The following is a 14,838-nucleotide window of genomic DNA, read 5'->3' as shown; positions in this document are numbered from 1 at the left end:
AGCCGCCCACGGTTGGGGCGGCGCTTGGGTTGGCTGGGCTGGTAGGACTTGGGAAGTCGGACGTCTGGGCGCCGGGTTCGGTTCCGCGTGTGGAATTCTGACTGCGTCCGCCCGTTCAGGTTAGGTATCTGGGAGTAGGCGCTGCGCGCACCTGGGGCGAGGAAGCCGGTAGGAGGAAAAGGAGCGGCCAGTTCTGAGAGCGGGTCCCGAGAAAGAGTCCCCAGTCCCGCAGGTCCCCGCCCAGCCTGGGGCGCACCCGCTTTGTGCAGTCCGTGCAGCGAGCACGCCAGCTCGGCACTGGAAAGGCCGCTAAGGTGCGCGGCCTGGCGGAAGATCGCGAGGCCCGCCTGAGAGCGCGAGGTGCGGCCGTGGCCGCCGGACCCGCCCTTCCGGTTCGAGCTCAGCCGCAGAGACCGCTGCTTCTTGGAGTAGTTGCTTGAAGGAGGAAAGTGGGTAGCCGCCTCAGACAGCGCCTCCCCCAGTCCTCTCCATCTCACCGGTGGGGAAACCAAAGCAGGACAGAAAGCCACTTTGGTCTGGGGGCAAGTTGGGACCCAGGAAACTGACCCAGAATTCAGGGCTCCCGTCTCTGGGCCAGGGACATCTGGGGACTCCTGCAGGGGCAGAGTCTGCTCCCCCCATCTTGGGCCCTGAAGCTGGGTCCAGTTGTGCCCACCTCATCACCTCCTGTACCGACTTGAAGGGCACAAAGCCCAGACTCAGCTTGAACAGCATCTCTAAGAAGAGCGTTTGCAAGCCCTGGGGATCACAGACCCGGCTGTTCCTCACCTTGCCTAGGGCCAGAGAACATGCGGACAGGTAAGGAAGAGCCTCCCCCTGGCCAGGTCCACTCCTGCCCCACCAGCCTTGCCCCTCACCCAAGCACTGAGCGAGTCGGTGGCTGTCAGTGAGGACAACCAGGAAGTCTTTGAAGCTTACGGTTCCATCACCTGGGAAGAGAGAGAGGAGGGGGTGCCGAAGGTGCCCACCCCGCCAAAGCCCTACTCTGCGTACGCGTTAGGGGCTTGCCAGCAGTTCGAGGCATAGAGCATCCAGTCCTGCCTCTGGCCAAGCGTTGTCCCAGGTTGAGTGGGGGAGAAATAGCCCTTGCCCTTGGGAGCCCCAAGTCAGGATGATTATCACAACAGGAATGTTTAGGGGCTCCGGGATAGGCAGTTGATCAGGGCAGGCTTCCTGGAAGAGGGAAATTTAGAATAGGACCAGGCCCAGGATTTTGTGGGCAAGGGAGGCGTTCTTCAGGGCTAGAGGTGGGAGAGGACAGGCGGGCAGGGACAGGGTCACCCACCATCCAAGTCTGCCTGCCGTAGAACCTCACACATCTCCTGCGGGCTTAGCTGGACACCCACATGGCACTGGGCAGCTTTCTGCTGCGCGTGTCCGTGGTGCCTGTCGGGCTGGAGCTGAACAGTTTGAAGACATCCTGGAATGCTGAGGGTGGGGAGGGGGGCAGGTGGGCAAGGTGAACCACAGGCACAGGAACCCTGAGATTCACCCACTCTAGCTCAGATGGGACTGAGGACTTGGGTTCACCAACCCCCTGTGCATTGTAACTTAATGGAGAACAGTGGCTGCTGTGTGTTGGCACTTGTTAAGTGTCCATTCAATTCTCATGTCCAAAAATTGAACTCAGGGCCCAGGTTCGATCTCTGGTCAGGGAACTAGATCCTGCATGCCGCAGCTAAAGATCCCGCATGCTGCAATGAAGATTCCCGTACGTGGCAACGAAGATCCCGCGTGCCGCGACTAAGACCCGGTGCAGCCAGATAAATAAATAAATATTTTAAAAACAACGACAACATGCTCACTTCGGCAGCACATATACTAAAATTGGAATGATACAGAGAAGATTAGCATGGCCCCTGTGCAAGGATGACACGCAAATTCATGAAGCGTTCCATATTTTTTATATGTACATATATATAGCTGATTCACTTTGTTGTACAGCAGAAACTAACACAACATTGTAAAGCAATTATACTCCAATAAAGATGTTAAAAAATAAATAGATAAAATATATGTAACATAAAAAACATGTAATGACCATTCTCAGTTCACAGGCAGTACAAAAAGAGGCCAAATGCTGGACCTGGTCCAAGACTTGTAGCTTGCTAACCCCTATGTTACTGTATATCTGTTGCAATTCTAAGGATCTATAAATATTAAATCATTCTAGTGATCCTATGAAAAAAAACCCAAACAACAACAGAAACAAACAACAAAATAACTCATGTCCAAGGCCACACCACCAGTAGGGGCACTGCTGGGCTTTGGACTCGGGCAGTCTGGCTCTGGAGCTACGATGCCAAGAGGCTCCAGGAGCCCTGCTGGCACCTGGCCTGTAGTAGGCACTGCAAATTATTATTATTATTATTTTAACATCTTTATTGGGGTATAATTGCTTTACAATGGTGTGTTAGTTTCTGCTTTATAACAAAGTGAATCAGTTATACATATACATATGTTCCCATATCTCTTCCCTCTTGCGTCTCCCTCCCTCCCTCCCTATCCCACCCCTCCAGGCGGTCACAAAGCACCTAACCGATATCCCTGTGCCATGCGGCTGCTTCCCACTAGCTATCTATCTTACGTTTGTTAGTGTATATATGTCCATGCCTCTCTCTCGCCCTGTCACAGCTCACCCTTCCCCCTCCCCATATCCTCAAGTCCGTTCTCCAGTAGGTCTGTGTCTTTATTCCTGTCTTACCCCTAGGTTCTTCATGACATTTTTTTTCTTAAATTCCATATATATGTGTTAGCATACGGTATTTGTCTTTCTCGTTCTGACTTACTTCACTCTGTATGACAGACTCTGGGTCTACAATGGAATATTACTCAGCCATAAAAAGAAACGAAATTGAGCTATTTGTAATGAGGTGGATAGACCTAGAGGCACTGCAAATTATTGATGATGAATAGAATGATTCTGCTTTGAGGGGCCCCTGCCAGTATCAGGGCATGATCTTTGCAGGGACATTGGGTCCCCCAAATGTAGAAATGATTCCTTCTACCCCTACTCCCACAGCTCCAAACCCCAGCGGGGCAGGGACCTCAGATTCTTGTTTTCCATCCTTTCTCCCAGTTTCCCTTCTTCCTTTCATCCTGTTCGTCCATCCACCATCCATCCATCCACCATCCAAATACCTTGCTATCCACCAATCCCATCCCTCCTTCCCTCCTTCACACACACACACACACACACACACACACACACACACACACACAGAGCAACAAGCCCTGGGATTGCAGAGATGAGCAAATTAGGCTGGCATGGAGAGGTTACAATACAATCACTGGTTTCTCACTGTGTCCCCAGCCTCTGGGCAGGCAACTCCATTGTATTCTGCTCCGAGCACCCCCTAGTTTTCCTCCCTGCTCCCAGCCCTGAGGCCCTCACCTGCCAGCTGCCCGGGTGTCAGGGGTAGCAAATTCTTGTCTGCAAAGCTGCCTCGTGGGAAGGAGGCTGGAAAGGCTTTTGTACCTGCTGCAGAGAGATGCCAGGGCCAGGCAGGCCTTTCCCCAAACCCAGCACCCCAGGCCTGGCCTCAGTCCCTGTTCTCACTTCTCAGACCCAGCGCTTGGGCCTGTCTGTATTGTACGGGTGGCCGCAAGGCCCTTGAACTCCCTCGCCGCCTGGGAGGGCTGCTCAGCCCGTGGCTGTGGCCGCTGCTGCTTCTGTCTGGGTCAGCAGGGTACGCGCTGCTGCAGCCTCCTCCCCTGCGTCCTCCCGGCCTGCTCCTCTCCTGGGTCTCACGTGAGCAGTCTTTGAGGCTTCTGTGGAGGCCTTGGAGGCGGGGAGAAGACAGGGCCGAAGGGCCCAGCCCACTTGAGTGCCCGACTCCAGGGGACCTGAGACCAGACCTGTGGGTGCACAGCTTCCCCTGCCAGGACCCGCGCCGCCCCCGCCAGCCTGCAGCCACAGTCCTCTCCCTGGGGGATTCCGGGGGCAGTAGCTTGGAGGAGTGGCGGACCTTCCCCCTGCCCACGTCACCTGGACGTTCTCTTTGCCGATGGTGATATCTTGGTCTTCCATGCTCTGCTGCCTGAAGGGCAGTCACAGGCTCGGAGGCCGGTCCAGTGTCCCAGGTCCACAGTCCCCAAGCTGGCTTCCGGGTGGATCTTAACAACTTTTGGCAGGGGTGCCCTTCTCCCTCCCACTGGCCTGCGCCTCTCTGCTGGGGAACCTGCAGTTTTCGTCTTTTGTGTTTCTGCCTCCCTTAAGGCACGTAAATTTGTGACTCCACTTGGAAGCTAACAGGATGGCTGAGGCCCAGGGGAGAAGCAGGCCCCAGAGGCCCCAAGTCAAGGCGTGGGAGGGTGGGATCTAGCCAAGTTGGGGCTGTGGCCCACCTTACCCCAGGACCCCCGGGAGGGCAGGGACCCTTCCTCCAAACGACGCAAACCCACAAACCACATTAACAAAATACTTTGGGAAGATGCATCCCAACAGCCAGACACTCACCTCTGGGTCTCTTCATCCTTCCTTCCAGCCTCCTGCCCCCTTCTCTGGCCCTGGCCCATTCTTAACTGCTCACCCCTTCCTAATCCCATTCTCCCAGGCCCTGGGCACCTCCCTCCTCAGCCCCGTCTCAAGGTGGGGCAGGATTCTGAGGACCTGCAAGGTGGAGATTTCACTGCATCGGGAGCCTTGGCCCAGGGTAGGTCTCAGGCTCACCAGGTCCCAAGCCTCGATGCTGCCTCCCCTTCTCTTCCTCCCCAACTTCCCTCTTCCTGCCCATGTCCATCCCTGCACTCCAAGTTCTCTTCCCTCCTTTGCTGCCCTCTCCTCTTCCAGAAGCTTCTCCACACTGCCTGTCCTCCCCTGCCGTGGGGAGGCTTGTGCGTTTGTGTGCATGTGTGTGAGTCACAGGTCCTGTGTGTGTGCCTGTGTGCACGGCACGTGTGGAACATGCTTCCTCGATCTGCATGTGGCTGTGTCATGCTGACCACGTGTGTAACATGCTGGTCAGCTGCTGGGTGTGTGTGTGTGTGTGTGTGTGTGTGTGTGTGTGTGTGTGTGTGTGTGTGTGTGTGTGTGTGTGTGTGTCTGGGTTGCATGCAGAAGTGCATCATTACACATGGGCTCTCCCCTACGCTGGAGGTACCTCGGACTCAAGGCGGCGGCCCCTGGAGGACCAATCCTTTAGCTTCATTCTTGCCCTCCTTCAAGCCCTGGACACCACCCCTTTCCCATGCCAGGCCTTCCCCATGGAGAGAAGCAGGAAGAACTCCTTCCAGAAGCCGTCTCACCTGCCCAGCCCCACCCCCAGCAGGCTCTCGCCTCAGGCGATCCCAACGTGCCCCCCTTTTACATCTAAGAAACAGAAGCCTCAGAAAGGGCACCACTGAGGCCTCCCCTAGTCACGAGTCTGCTGCTGGCTGGGAGGTCCGGCTGGGTGCAGGGGAAGTGGGACCACCCATGGGGAGTGAGCAGGCACAAAACAGGGCTGGCAGAGCCCCCAGGGGGCAGGGGCTGCTGGGGTAGCTACAGTGGGGGTGGCGTCCCTAAAAAACTCGAGACCAGGATGCCGCAGCCAGAGGAGTTCACTGGTCCAGGAGCATTTGCACAAAATGTCTGAGCCGGGGGCCAGCACCGTAGGCTTTACTGGTTTTGTCTAGTCTTCTCTGGGGAAGTGGGGGACGACAGCTTAAAATGGATTTTCAGCAATAATGGACCCCCTCCCGAACTGCAACGCAAAAGAGAGAGAGAGAGGGTCACTTGGGCCTTGGTGGGAAGGTCAAAAGAGAGGGGTGAGCCCAGAGGCCTCTCGGAGGAAGGCCCTGGGGCTAAGAGGGCCTCCTCCTGCCATGCGGGTGGGCGGCTGGTGTTCTGTGGTGTTCATTCAACACCAGGAAGCACGGGGTGCTGGGGAACCCCGTTTCCTCATTCCTGGCTTGATGGAGGTGTCCTGGGCCCAGAGCTGGGGCCATCGGGTTCTCAGTAGGGAAGATACTAGCCTGAGCATTTCCAGTGAGGGTGAGGCTGTCTGTGCTCTGGGTGAGAAGCCCCCTAACGCTAGGACGACATTCTAGTTCCCTCTTTGAACCCAGGTCCTTGTCCCTGCCCTGAAGCAGGTTGAGGTCTTGAGGTTGAGACATCACAGCCCACCCATCCCCCAGCCAGTCCCTCATTCCACTGTCCCCACCCCCACCTGGCTGTGTGAGGAATGGGGCCACCTGCACATCATAGCACAGCCCCCTCCCGGGGGAGCTTTGGGCCAGCCTCACTTACTCTTTCCCGGCTCCTTGCGGCTGAGGGGACATGTTTGGGGGCTGGAGAAACTTCACCTCCCCTTCAATGGTGGCCTTCTTGAACCCTAGCTTGCTGAAATCAAGGTAAGGGTGAGGGAAGTGCTTGTCTTCCTGCTTCGAAGCATCGTGCGGCTCCCTGGTTTCTCGTGGTTCCTCTGGTGGCTTCTCCAGCGCATCCTGAGGGAGGTTTTCCTGCTCTGGCTCGTCCACAGTGGGCTGGGCAGTGTGATCCACAGTGGGCTCTGTGGAAAGCGTCATGTCCATCTGGAGTGGGGCTTTGATCACATGCCCCAAATTGGGCAAGTCCATCCTGCTGGAGGAGGCCATGGCCAGGGAAGATGCGAAGTCGATCAGCTCTGCCAGGCCGATGGTTTGTGTGGAGGCGGACGGCTGGGGGCTTGGAGGCTGCTGGGAGACTTCGTCTGGAAGAGCTGGCTGGGCACTGGGGGCCTGGCTCTGCTTCTCGGAGCACACAGTGTCCTTGGGGGCCGACGGCTGGTCTGGGTGGCAGGCGGTCTCTTTTGTGCTCTCCTTGATGGGCTGCATGCTGATCGCCTGTTGCAGGCTGTGTTCTGAGGCCTGGACGAACTTGTCTGCCCAGAAGAAGTGTTTGGAGGTCTGCACACAGATGGAGCGGTGGTCGGTGGATAGCGGGTCCTCCTCTGTGGTACTCGGGTAGCTGGAGATTGACCTCATACTCCATTGGCTGATGTCCTGCTGCATTAGCCCCTCCATGTAGGGGTGGAGTGACTCTGTCTTATACCCCTGCGGCTCAGGGTCTTCACTGAAGGGTTCCAAGTTAACCACCTTCATCTTGGGCTCTGTGTCCAGCTTGGCCTCGGGCTGGAGCATGACAACCGGGCGCATCTCTGGCTGCGGGAAAGGCTTGGGCTTCCGTTCCGGCTCCAGTTCTGGGTCTAGGCGCGGGACCTCTTTGTCTAGGGACTCCAGCTCTAGCAATTCTTTCTCCAGCTGAAAGGTTTCAACAGAAAGCTGAGGAGGCGCCTGCCCCCCAAAGTCCTCCCCGACACCCATTCCCTGCCCTGCCCCCCTCGTGCTTCTTCTCACTTCCTTTCCCACACTTGCCTCTTCCAAGTGACCTGCCTAGGGCAGGGAGGCGGTGTGGGCAGCTGGTGAGGGCGGGTGTGCGTGCTCGTGCTGACATTGGTGCCAGGGTCCCAGAATTGTCCAGGGTAGGGGCTGATCGGGCTTTAGAGAAGACAGGCCCCAAAGAGCCCTGCCCCTGGACCCCCACCTCCCCGTAAGATGTGACGCTGCCCATTGTTACCTCCATGTCATCTTCCTCTTGTACTGACTGGAACTGGTTTTGGTTTATGCCACCCCTAAGACAGAAGGAGACAGAGTGGGTGACAGGGCTCCGTGGGGTGGCTTCAGGGGACGGTGTCTGGAGCCCTTAAGACCCGAGCTGGCAAGATGCCCTCAGCTCACTCCCCTGTCTGTGCCCACTCCCACCAAAAATTCCAGACTCACTCTCAAACTTCAGTGAGTTCTGGAAGTGCCTAGAGAGCTGGCCAAGTTGCCCCCTGCCACCCGCAAAAGAGGGATACAGTTGGTTGGAGGTGAGGCCCAGGAATCTTCATTTTAATCCAGCATCCCAGTGAGCCAGTGCCCTTGAAAGCGGCTCCCCACAGAAAGAAAAGCCCAGAGCAACGCCCTCTCCGGGACCTGCCCGCTCTCAGCTTGGCAGATCTGAAATGCAGGGGTGCGTATGGAGGGTGCCCTTGGTTCCTGTTGGTATTTTGCCATCATCTTGGCCGTCCCCTTCAGTGCTCAGCCACTGTGACCCCTCTCCTTCCTTAGGCAACTGCCCACCCTTCCCTTGGACAGCTGTCCTCAGAGAAAGGCAGCTCTAAGGGGTCAGGTCCCATCCATGTCTTGGGTGCGCCCCACCACCCCTCAGTCCTCCTCCAACGTCAGGGGCTGGGGGCAGAAGCAGAGGAGGATATGACCCCCACCCCCTGCTGCCTTTTGGCCTGGATACTGCCCTTGGGGAGATTTTGGAAACGGGCAAGATAGAGGAAGATCTTGGGTGGGTACACATGAAAACCTCACAGCCATGGCAGCTGGTGAGGGCTGGTGATCTTGGAGGGTTGGGGAGAGGTCCTACGATGATGGGGGGGACTAGTTCTCACTGTGTATCCACAATGTCCACCGACTCCTTGTCACAGCAGGGAAATCCGTTGGCACCTGGCAGGGAGAAGGAGGTGAGGGCAGGGGAGCTGCAGGCGGGGACAGTCCCTGAGGGGTTCTGGAGTCCGGACTGAAGGTGCTGCTCCAGCCACCCCCTCCCTCCCTGTCCCTCACCTAAGCCCATGTGCCGTCCCCTCCTCCACGTCTGCTCCCTCCACCTTCCGTGATCCATCACTGTCCTCCATTAGGGCGAATACTAACCGCGGTCACTTCCCGTTCATTGAGGGCTTCTAGCCCAGGTTATATGCTTCAGTTCATTGCATCAACACAAAAATGAGAAGAGGTTCATTTGCCCAAAGTCCCTCAGCTGATCGTTCAGGAAGTCAGGACCTGATGCAGATTTCACTCAAGAAACTCTTTACCCCCCCGTCCCGCATGCCGCCCTACTCTGGAGCCTGCAGCTGCGTGGGGCTCCTCATCACACCCCAGGTGAGCGTCACCTTCCTCCACCCCTGCCCCTCTGCCCCCTTTCTCCGCGCTCTGGCCAGGCTTCAGATTTGCCACTCACTCTAACCCTGGCCTCTCCTGCCCTGAAATCTGTCCTGTCTTCCCCTGGCTTCTCACACCATCACACCCTGGGGTCATCCATCTCCAACTCTGGGCCAGAGTTCTCACCCCAGGTGCTTAATTTGAGGTGATGCTGACACCCATCTGGTTATTTATGAGCTCCGGTCATCCTCTGCAGGAGAGACTGACTCCCTGGGGGAGCCCCCCCACCCCGCCCCAGTCCCCTTCCTGGAAGCTTGTATCTTTTATTGCAGAAGCTTCTTTTTCACCTTTTGGGGATAGGAGCCACCAGGCTGTCCCATTCTCTGCTCCCTAGCGTACTGGATAGAAGTTGTTGGTGGGGCCATCATGGCAATGGGCAAGCTGAGTCCCTACGAGCCTGGAGTGTGGCAGGAAGTGACAGCCTTGGCTCTGGCTGAGAAGAATTGCTCCCAGGGTTAGACCAGAAGGATTAGAATGTGCTGTGGCCTCTCCCTAGAGATGTAGAGGCTGGAGAGTGTCCTTGAATGGCTGGTGTTGTTCCTGGGATTTGGCTTCCTCCATGTTCAGCCTGGGCCTGGGATCCAGAGTGCTGGGCTAAGAGTACACCAGGGACAGGCTCACAGTGGTGGGCTCAGTGGTCTCTTCGGAACCCATCACCTCCTTGACCACCATGCTTCCTTCGACCATCCCTTGGCTTTCTCCCCACGTCTCGCTTCCTCTGCAATTCTACCTGCCCCAAATGCTGCTGTTCCTCAGGCTTCTGACGTCAGAGCCTTCTTTTGCTTGCTTTACAAAGTTTCCCTGGGAAATTTAATCAACACCTTCAGCCTTAACCCTTCCATAAACAGCAACTGGATATGGATAGAAGGGGAGAAATTATTATGGTGTAAACCTCATTGCAGCACTGGGGGATGGAAGCAAAAGTCTGAGGTTGATTCAACTTGGGGCCTCTGTACCCAACTTGGGGATGTTCTATTAGGGATTCAAGTGACATTCTGTAGTGCGTGAAATCATTTCAATGTCCAATTTTGGGTTGCTATTATATAGAAATGTATTGATCTCGTATCCTGTAACCATCCTAAAATCTTATTAGTTCTAGTAACTTTTTTTAGATTCCATAGGGTTTTCTATGTAAACAATAATGTTCGTGACTCAACAGTCTTACTTCTTCGTTCCCAACCTGGATGTCTCTAATTTCCTTCTCTTGCCTTATTGCACTGAGAATAATCTCCAGTAAAATGTTGAAGAGAATTGAGAGTGGACATCCTTGCTTTGCTCCTGAGCTTAGGGGGAAAGCATTCAGTATTTCACCATGAAGTACAATGTTATAATTTTTCTCATAGATGCCCTTTATCAGGTTGGGGAAGTTCCCTTCTATTCCTAGTTTACTTAATTTTTAAATAGGAAGGGATGTTGGATTTTATCTGATGCTTTTTCTGAATTTATTGAGATTATCATATGGTTTTTCTTTTATATTCTGTTAATATATTATGTAAGTTATATATAGATATATTATGTTAACATATGTTACATATTATTCTGTTAATAATTCTTTTATAATTTGTTTATGGTGAAATAAATAGATTAAAAAATTTATTTATTTATTTATTTATTTATGGCTGTGTTGGGTCTTCATTGCCGCATGTGGGCTTTCTCTAGTTGCGGTGAGTGGGGGCTACTCTTCGTTGTGGTGCGTGGGCTTCTCATTGCAGTGGCTTCTCTTGTTGCGGAGCACAGGCTCTAGGCGTGCGGGCTTCAGTAGTTGTGGCACGTGGGCTCAGTAGTTGTGGCGCATGGGCTGAGTTGCTCCGCGGCATGTGGGGTCTTCCCGGACCAGGGCTCAAATCCATGTCCCCTGCATTGGCAGGCGGATTCTTAACCACTGTGCCACCAGGGAAGCCCTAAATTGATTTTTTTAGATGTTAACTCAATCTTGCATTCCTGGGACAAATCTCATTTGATCATGATGTATTATCTTTTTATACATCGTTGAATTTGATTTGCTAGCTTTCAAAAAGGATTTTCACATACATGTTCACGAGGTATATTGGTGTGTAATTTTCTTTTCTTATTATGTCTTTGTTAGGTTTTGATACGCTGGCCTCATAGAATGAGTTGAGAAGTATCCCCTCTTCAATTTTCTGAAACAGATTGTGTAAAATTGATATTATTTCTTCTTATTTTTGGTAGAAATCACAAATGAAGCTTGTGGACCTGGGCTTGGAGTTTCCTTGTGTGAAGATTTTTAATTACAAATTCAACTTTCAAAAATAGATACAGGGCTATTTAGCCTATCTATTTCTTCTTTTTTATTGTGGTAAAATATACATAGCATAAATTGCCCTTTTAAAACTATTTTTAAGTTTACAGTTCAGTGGCATTAAGTACATTCACATTGTTATGCAACCAACACTATCCATCCCCAGAATATCTATTCTTCTTGAGTCAGCTTTTGGAGTTTGTAATGTTTTTTTAAAGGAATTTATCCATTTCACCTAAGTTGTCAAATTTATTGGCACAATTTGTTCCTAATATTCCCTTGTTATCTTTTTCATATCTAAAGAATCTGTAGTGATGTCACCTCTTTCATCCCTCATGCTAGTAATTTTTGTCTTTCTTTTTTTCTTGTTCATTTTGTCTGGAGATTTATCAATTTTGTTGGTCTTCTTTTTTTTTTTTTTTTTTTGTGGTATGCGGGCCTCTCACTGTTGTGGCCTCTCCCGTTGCGGAGCACAGGCTCCGGATGTGCAGGCTCAGCGGCCATGGCTCACGGGCCCAGCCGCTCCGCGGCATGTGGGATCTTCCTGGACTGGGGCACGAACCCGTGTCCCCTGCATCGGCAGGCAGACTCTCAACCACTGAGCCACCAGGGAAGCCCTGTTGGTCTTCTTGAACCAGCCAGAGATATGTCGGATCCCTGTCTGGTCACCCTAAAGTGACATCTGCCAGGCAATAGGCTCCTGAAGTCATAGGTTCCCAATCAGCTGTTTATGATCTCACTATTACACATGAACAACCACGCATCACCAGGCATTTGAGAAAACTGCTAACACAGGAGTGACAGACCAAGAGAAAAAAGCACTCCAGAGTACGAGAGGTAATTTGAGAAACTGAAGGAAACTGAAAAATTCTGATCATCTTCAGAGATTCAGAAATGAAGATATTCAACAATATATATTGCATCCAGAAAACAAGAACAGGATACTATTTAAAAAGAATTAAGAAAAGAAAGAGCTTTTTGGCAAATAGAATTGGAAAATAAAATACAGAGAATATTCCTAGAAAGTAGAACCAAAATATCAAGACAATGTGAGAAAAAAGGATCAAAAGGAAATCTGGGGCTTCCCTGGTGGCGCAATGGTTAGGAATCTCCCTCAAATGCAGGGGACACGGGCTTGAGCCCTGGTCTGGGAAGATCCCACATGCTGCAGAGCAACTAAGCCCGTGTGCCACAACTACTGAGCCTGCGCTCTAGAGCCTGCGAGCCACAACTACTGAAGCCCACGCACCTAGAGCCTGTGCTTCACCACAAGAGAAGCCACTGCAATGAGAAGCCCGCACACCACAATGAAGAGCAGCCCCCCACTCATCGCACCTAGGAAAGCCCACGTGCAGCAATGAAGACCCAATGCAGCCAAAAATAAATAAATAAAATAAAGTTAAAAGGAAATCTAATTCTGGGTTATAGAAAGGGGACTCAGAAAGAATGGAGAACATGGAGAAGAAAAGAGAAATCAATATTTCCCTGAGCTGAAGGATGTCATTGGCTTAAAAGTGTTTACTGAATGCCCAGCACTACAGATGTGAAAAGATCTTTGTTGTAAAAGTTCATTGCACCAAGAACAAAGGATTCCTAAATGTTTCTAAGTGGAAAAACAAGTCACCTACAAGGGGAGGAGAATCATACTGGCAGCAGAGTTAGCAACAAAGCTTGTCTTTAAAATTTCTGAGGAAAATGGTTTTTAACCTAGAATTCTATATCCAGCCCAACTATCAATTCAGTCATGGAAAACTCAGAAAATTTACCTCCTCTTTTTTTTTTGGGGGGGGGGGAAGTTATTTGAGGATGTGCTAAAGCAAAATAAAGGTGTAAAACAACAGAGTCAGGAATGAAATAGTGTGTCCACCCCCAGAAAGAAGCTAAGTCCCAGATGTTAACTGTATAGAGGCCTACAACCAGTACACATTTGTGCAGGAGAATAGAGGATCCTGGGCAGTAGGTCTCTGAAATAAAGAAGACCTGACAAGGTAGTTGGCTAGATGTAGAGGTTGAAGAAAACAAAGACTATAATAAAAGCAAAGAGTACAAGGAAAAGGCCACTAAAAACTCCAGGAAAAACAAAAAGCTGTATGAGAAAGAAAAGGTAGTTGTGGTAACTTTTCTGGCCCTGCAGTGAACAGTTGTTATGTAGTCACAATAAGGTAAATCCTGTTTATTAACTTTCAACTTTTAGAATCAATATATAAACAAAATTTGGAAAACATAATTATGGTTATGGGACAATATGAATGTTACCAACCTTGATATTAAAAAAAACCAGAAATACAGGTTAGAGGCTTTGGGAGGTGTAAGGCAGGGAGGAAAGCTGAAGGGAAAGGTAGGGTCACTACAAACTTCATCTTACTATGTGTGGTGTCAAAAGATATTCTCTAAAGTTGATGAAAAAAATAAAGATATAAGTATATTAAATTTACAAAAGTTATCAGCATATCTAAAAACAATTGAAGTTGGGAGGATGGGGGAGGGTGGCGCCATTAGAGCAAGAAAGTGGTAATGTCTAGAGCTGATAAACCAAGAAAAAGCCTGTGAGCTTGTAGAGAGATAAGAAGGTAACTAGGCAGAAAAACTGTTCACGTGAAACAAGAGTGGTTGCTCTGAGGATTGAGGCTGGGGGTGTGTGGTATAGGGGATTCTTGTTTCTCATCACTGAATAAGCTCTTCAGTACTATTTAACCACATGCATATATTTCTATGATAAAGTTAAAAGAAAATGTTGAGCCCCAGGTACTGGCCAGGCACTGTGCTATGGGCGGAGGAGATAGTGATGAACATACACAGTCCCTGCCCCCTTGGAGCTTTCAAGCCTGTGGCTGTGACTGCAGGAGACCCTCCAATCTCTATTTCTTACTCTCACTTCTCCTGAGTTCTAGACTCAAACTGCAATCACTGATTACACATTTCTCCTTCAGGGGCCCTCAACTTCACCTTGTCCAAAACACTACGGATTCCTTGTCAAAGCCTGGAATTCCCCTGTTTCCTATTGTGACGTTGCTCAGGATTCGCCTCTTCCTGAAGACCTTCCAGATTCTACCTCGAGGTGCTGAGCTAGGGACTCCTCGTCCAGTTGCCCCCACCCCACCCCACCCCTGCAGACTTCTATCTAAGCACACAGCTTCTTTCTGACCCTCAGTTAGAGGTGAGTCGGGTGCGTGGGTTTCTCACTTTGAATCTCTGATCCTCTACACAGAGAGTCAGATATAACGTGGATGCTTAGCAAAGGTCTGTGCAAAAATATGGTTTCCTTATCCCTCTCACCCTGCCAAACCCTGCGGTGTATCCCCCATTTCTGACCTCAACTTCACACCCTGGTGTCCAGACTCTAGCCTGGCCAACACGGTTCTGCATGTCTGACCTGTCTTCCTTTCCAATCTCTCATCTCTCGATAACCTCTGCCTGATTCATCCTTCATCCTATCACCCCAATTAGAGACCTGGGTCATTTGTGACCCTCTCACTTCCCCAGCTTCTGGCCTTCCCACCACCGCTGTTGCTGACCTTCTCTTCTGACACCAAAGTCAACACAAACCCAGGACTCACTACCCCTCAAAACTCAGCTCTGAGTGCTTTGCACACATTCGATCCTCAGAG

The 14,838-nt window shown here is 51.4% G+C and overlaps 1 protein-coding gene across 1 annotated transcript; it reads right to left on the bottom strand.

Moving 5' to 3' along the window:
* Window positions 1-5,620: 5,620 nt before the first annotated feature.
* Window positions 5,621-8,666, bottom strand: SPATA32 (spermatogenesis associated 32; the record flags this gene model as incomplete). The annotated part of the gene is made up of 5 exons (XM_082678800.1): window positions 5,621-5,705; window positions 6,251-7,374; window positions 7,559-7,613; window positions 8,424-8,510; window positions 8,596-8,666. The coding sequence occupies 5 exons, from the start codon at window positions 8,664-8,666 to the stop codon at window positions 5,621-5,623; spliced, it is 1,422 nt and encodes a 473-aa protein (XP_082534926.1).
* Between the last annotated feature and the right edge of the window lie 6,172 nt (window positions 8,667-14,838).

The sequence above is a fragment of the Grampus griseus genome (genome assembly GCF_964374135.1).
Source record: "Grampus griseus genome assembly, chromosome: 20".
Lineage (NCBI taxonomy): Eukaryota > Metazoa > Chordata > Mammalia > Artiodactyla > Delphinidae > Grampus > Grampus griseus.
The sequence above is the reverse complement of the archived record's forward strand: the minus strand, read 5'-3'. Positions and strand labels throughout refer to the sequence as shown.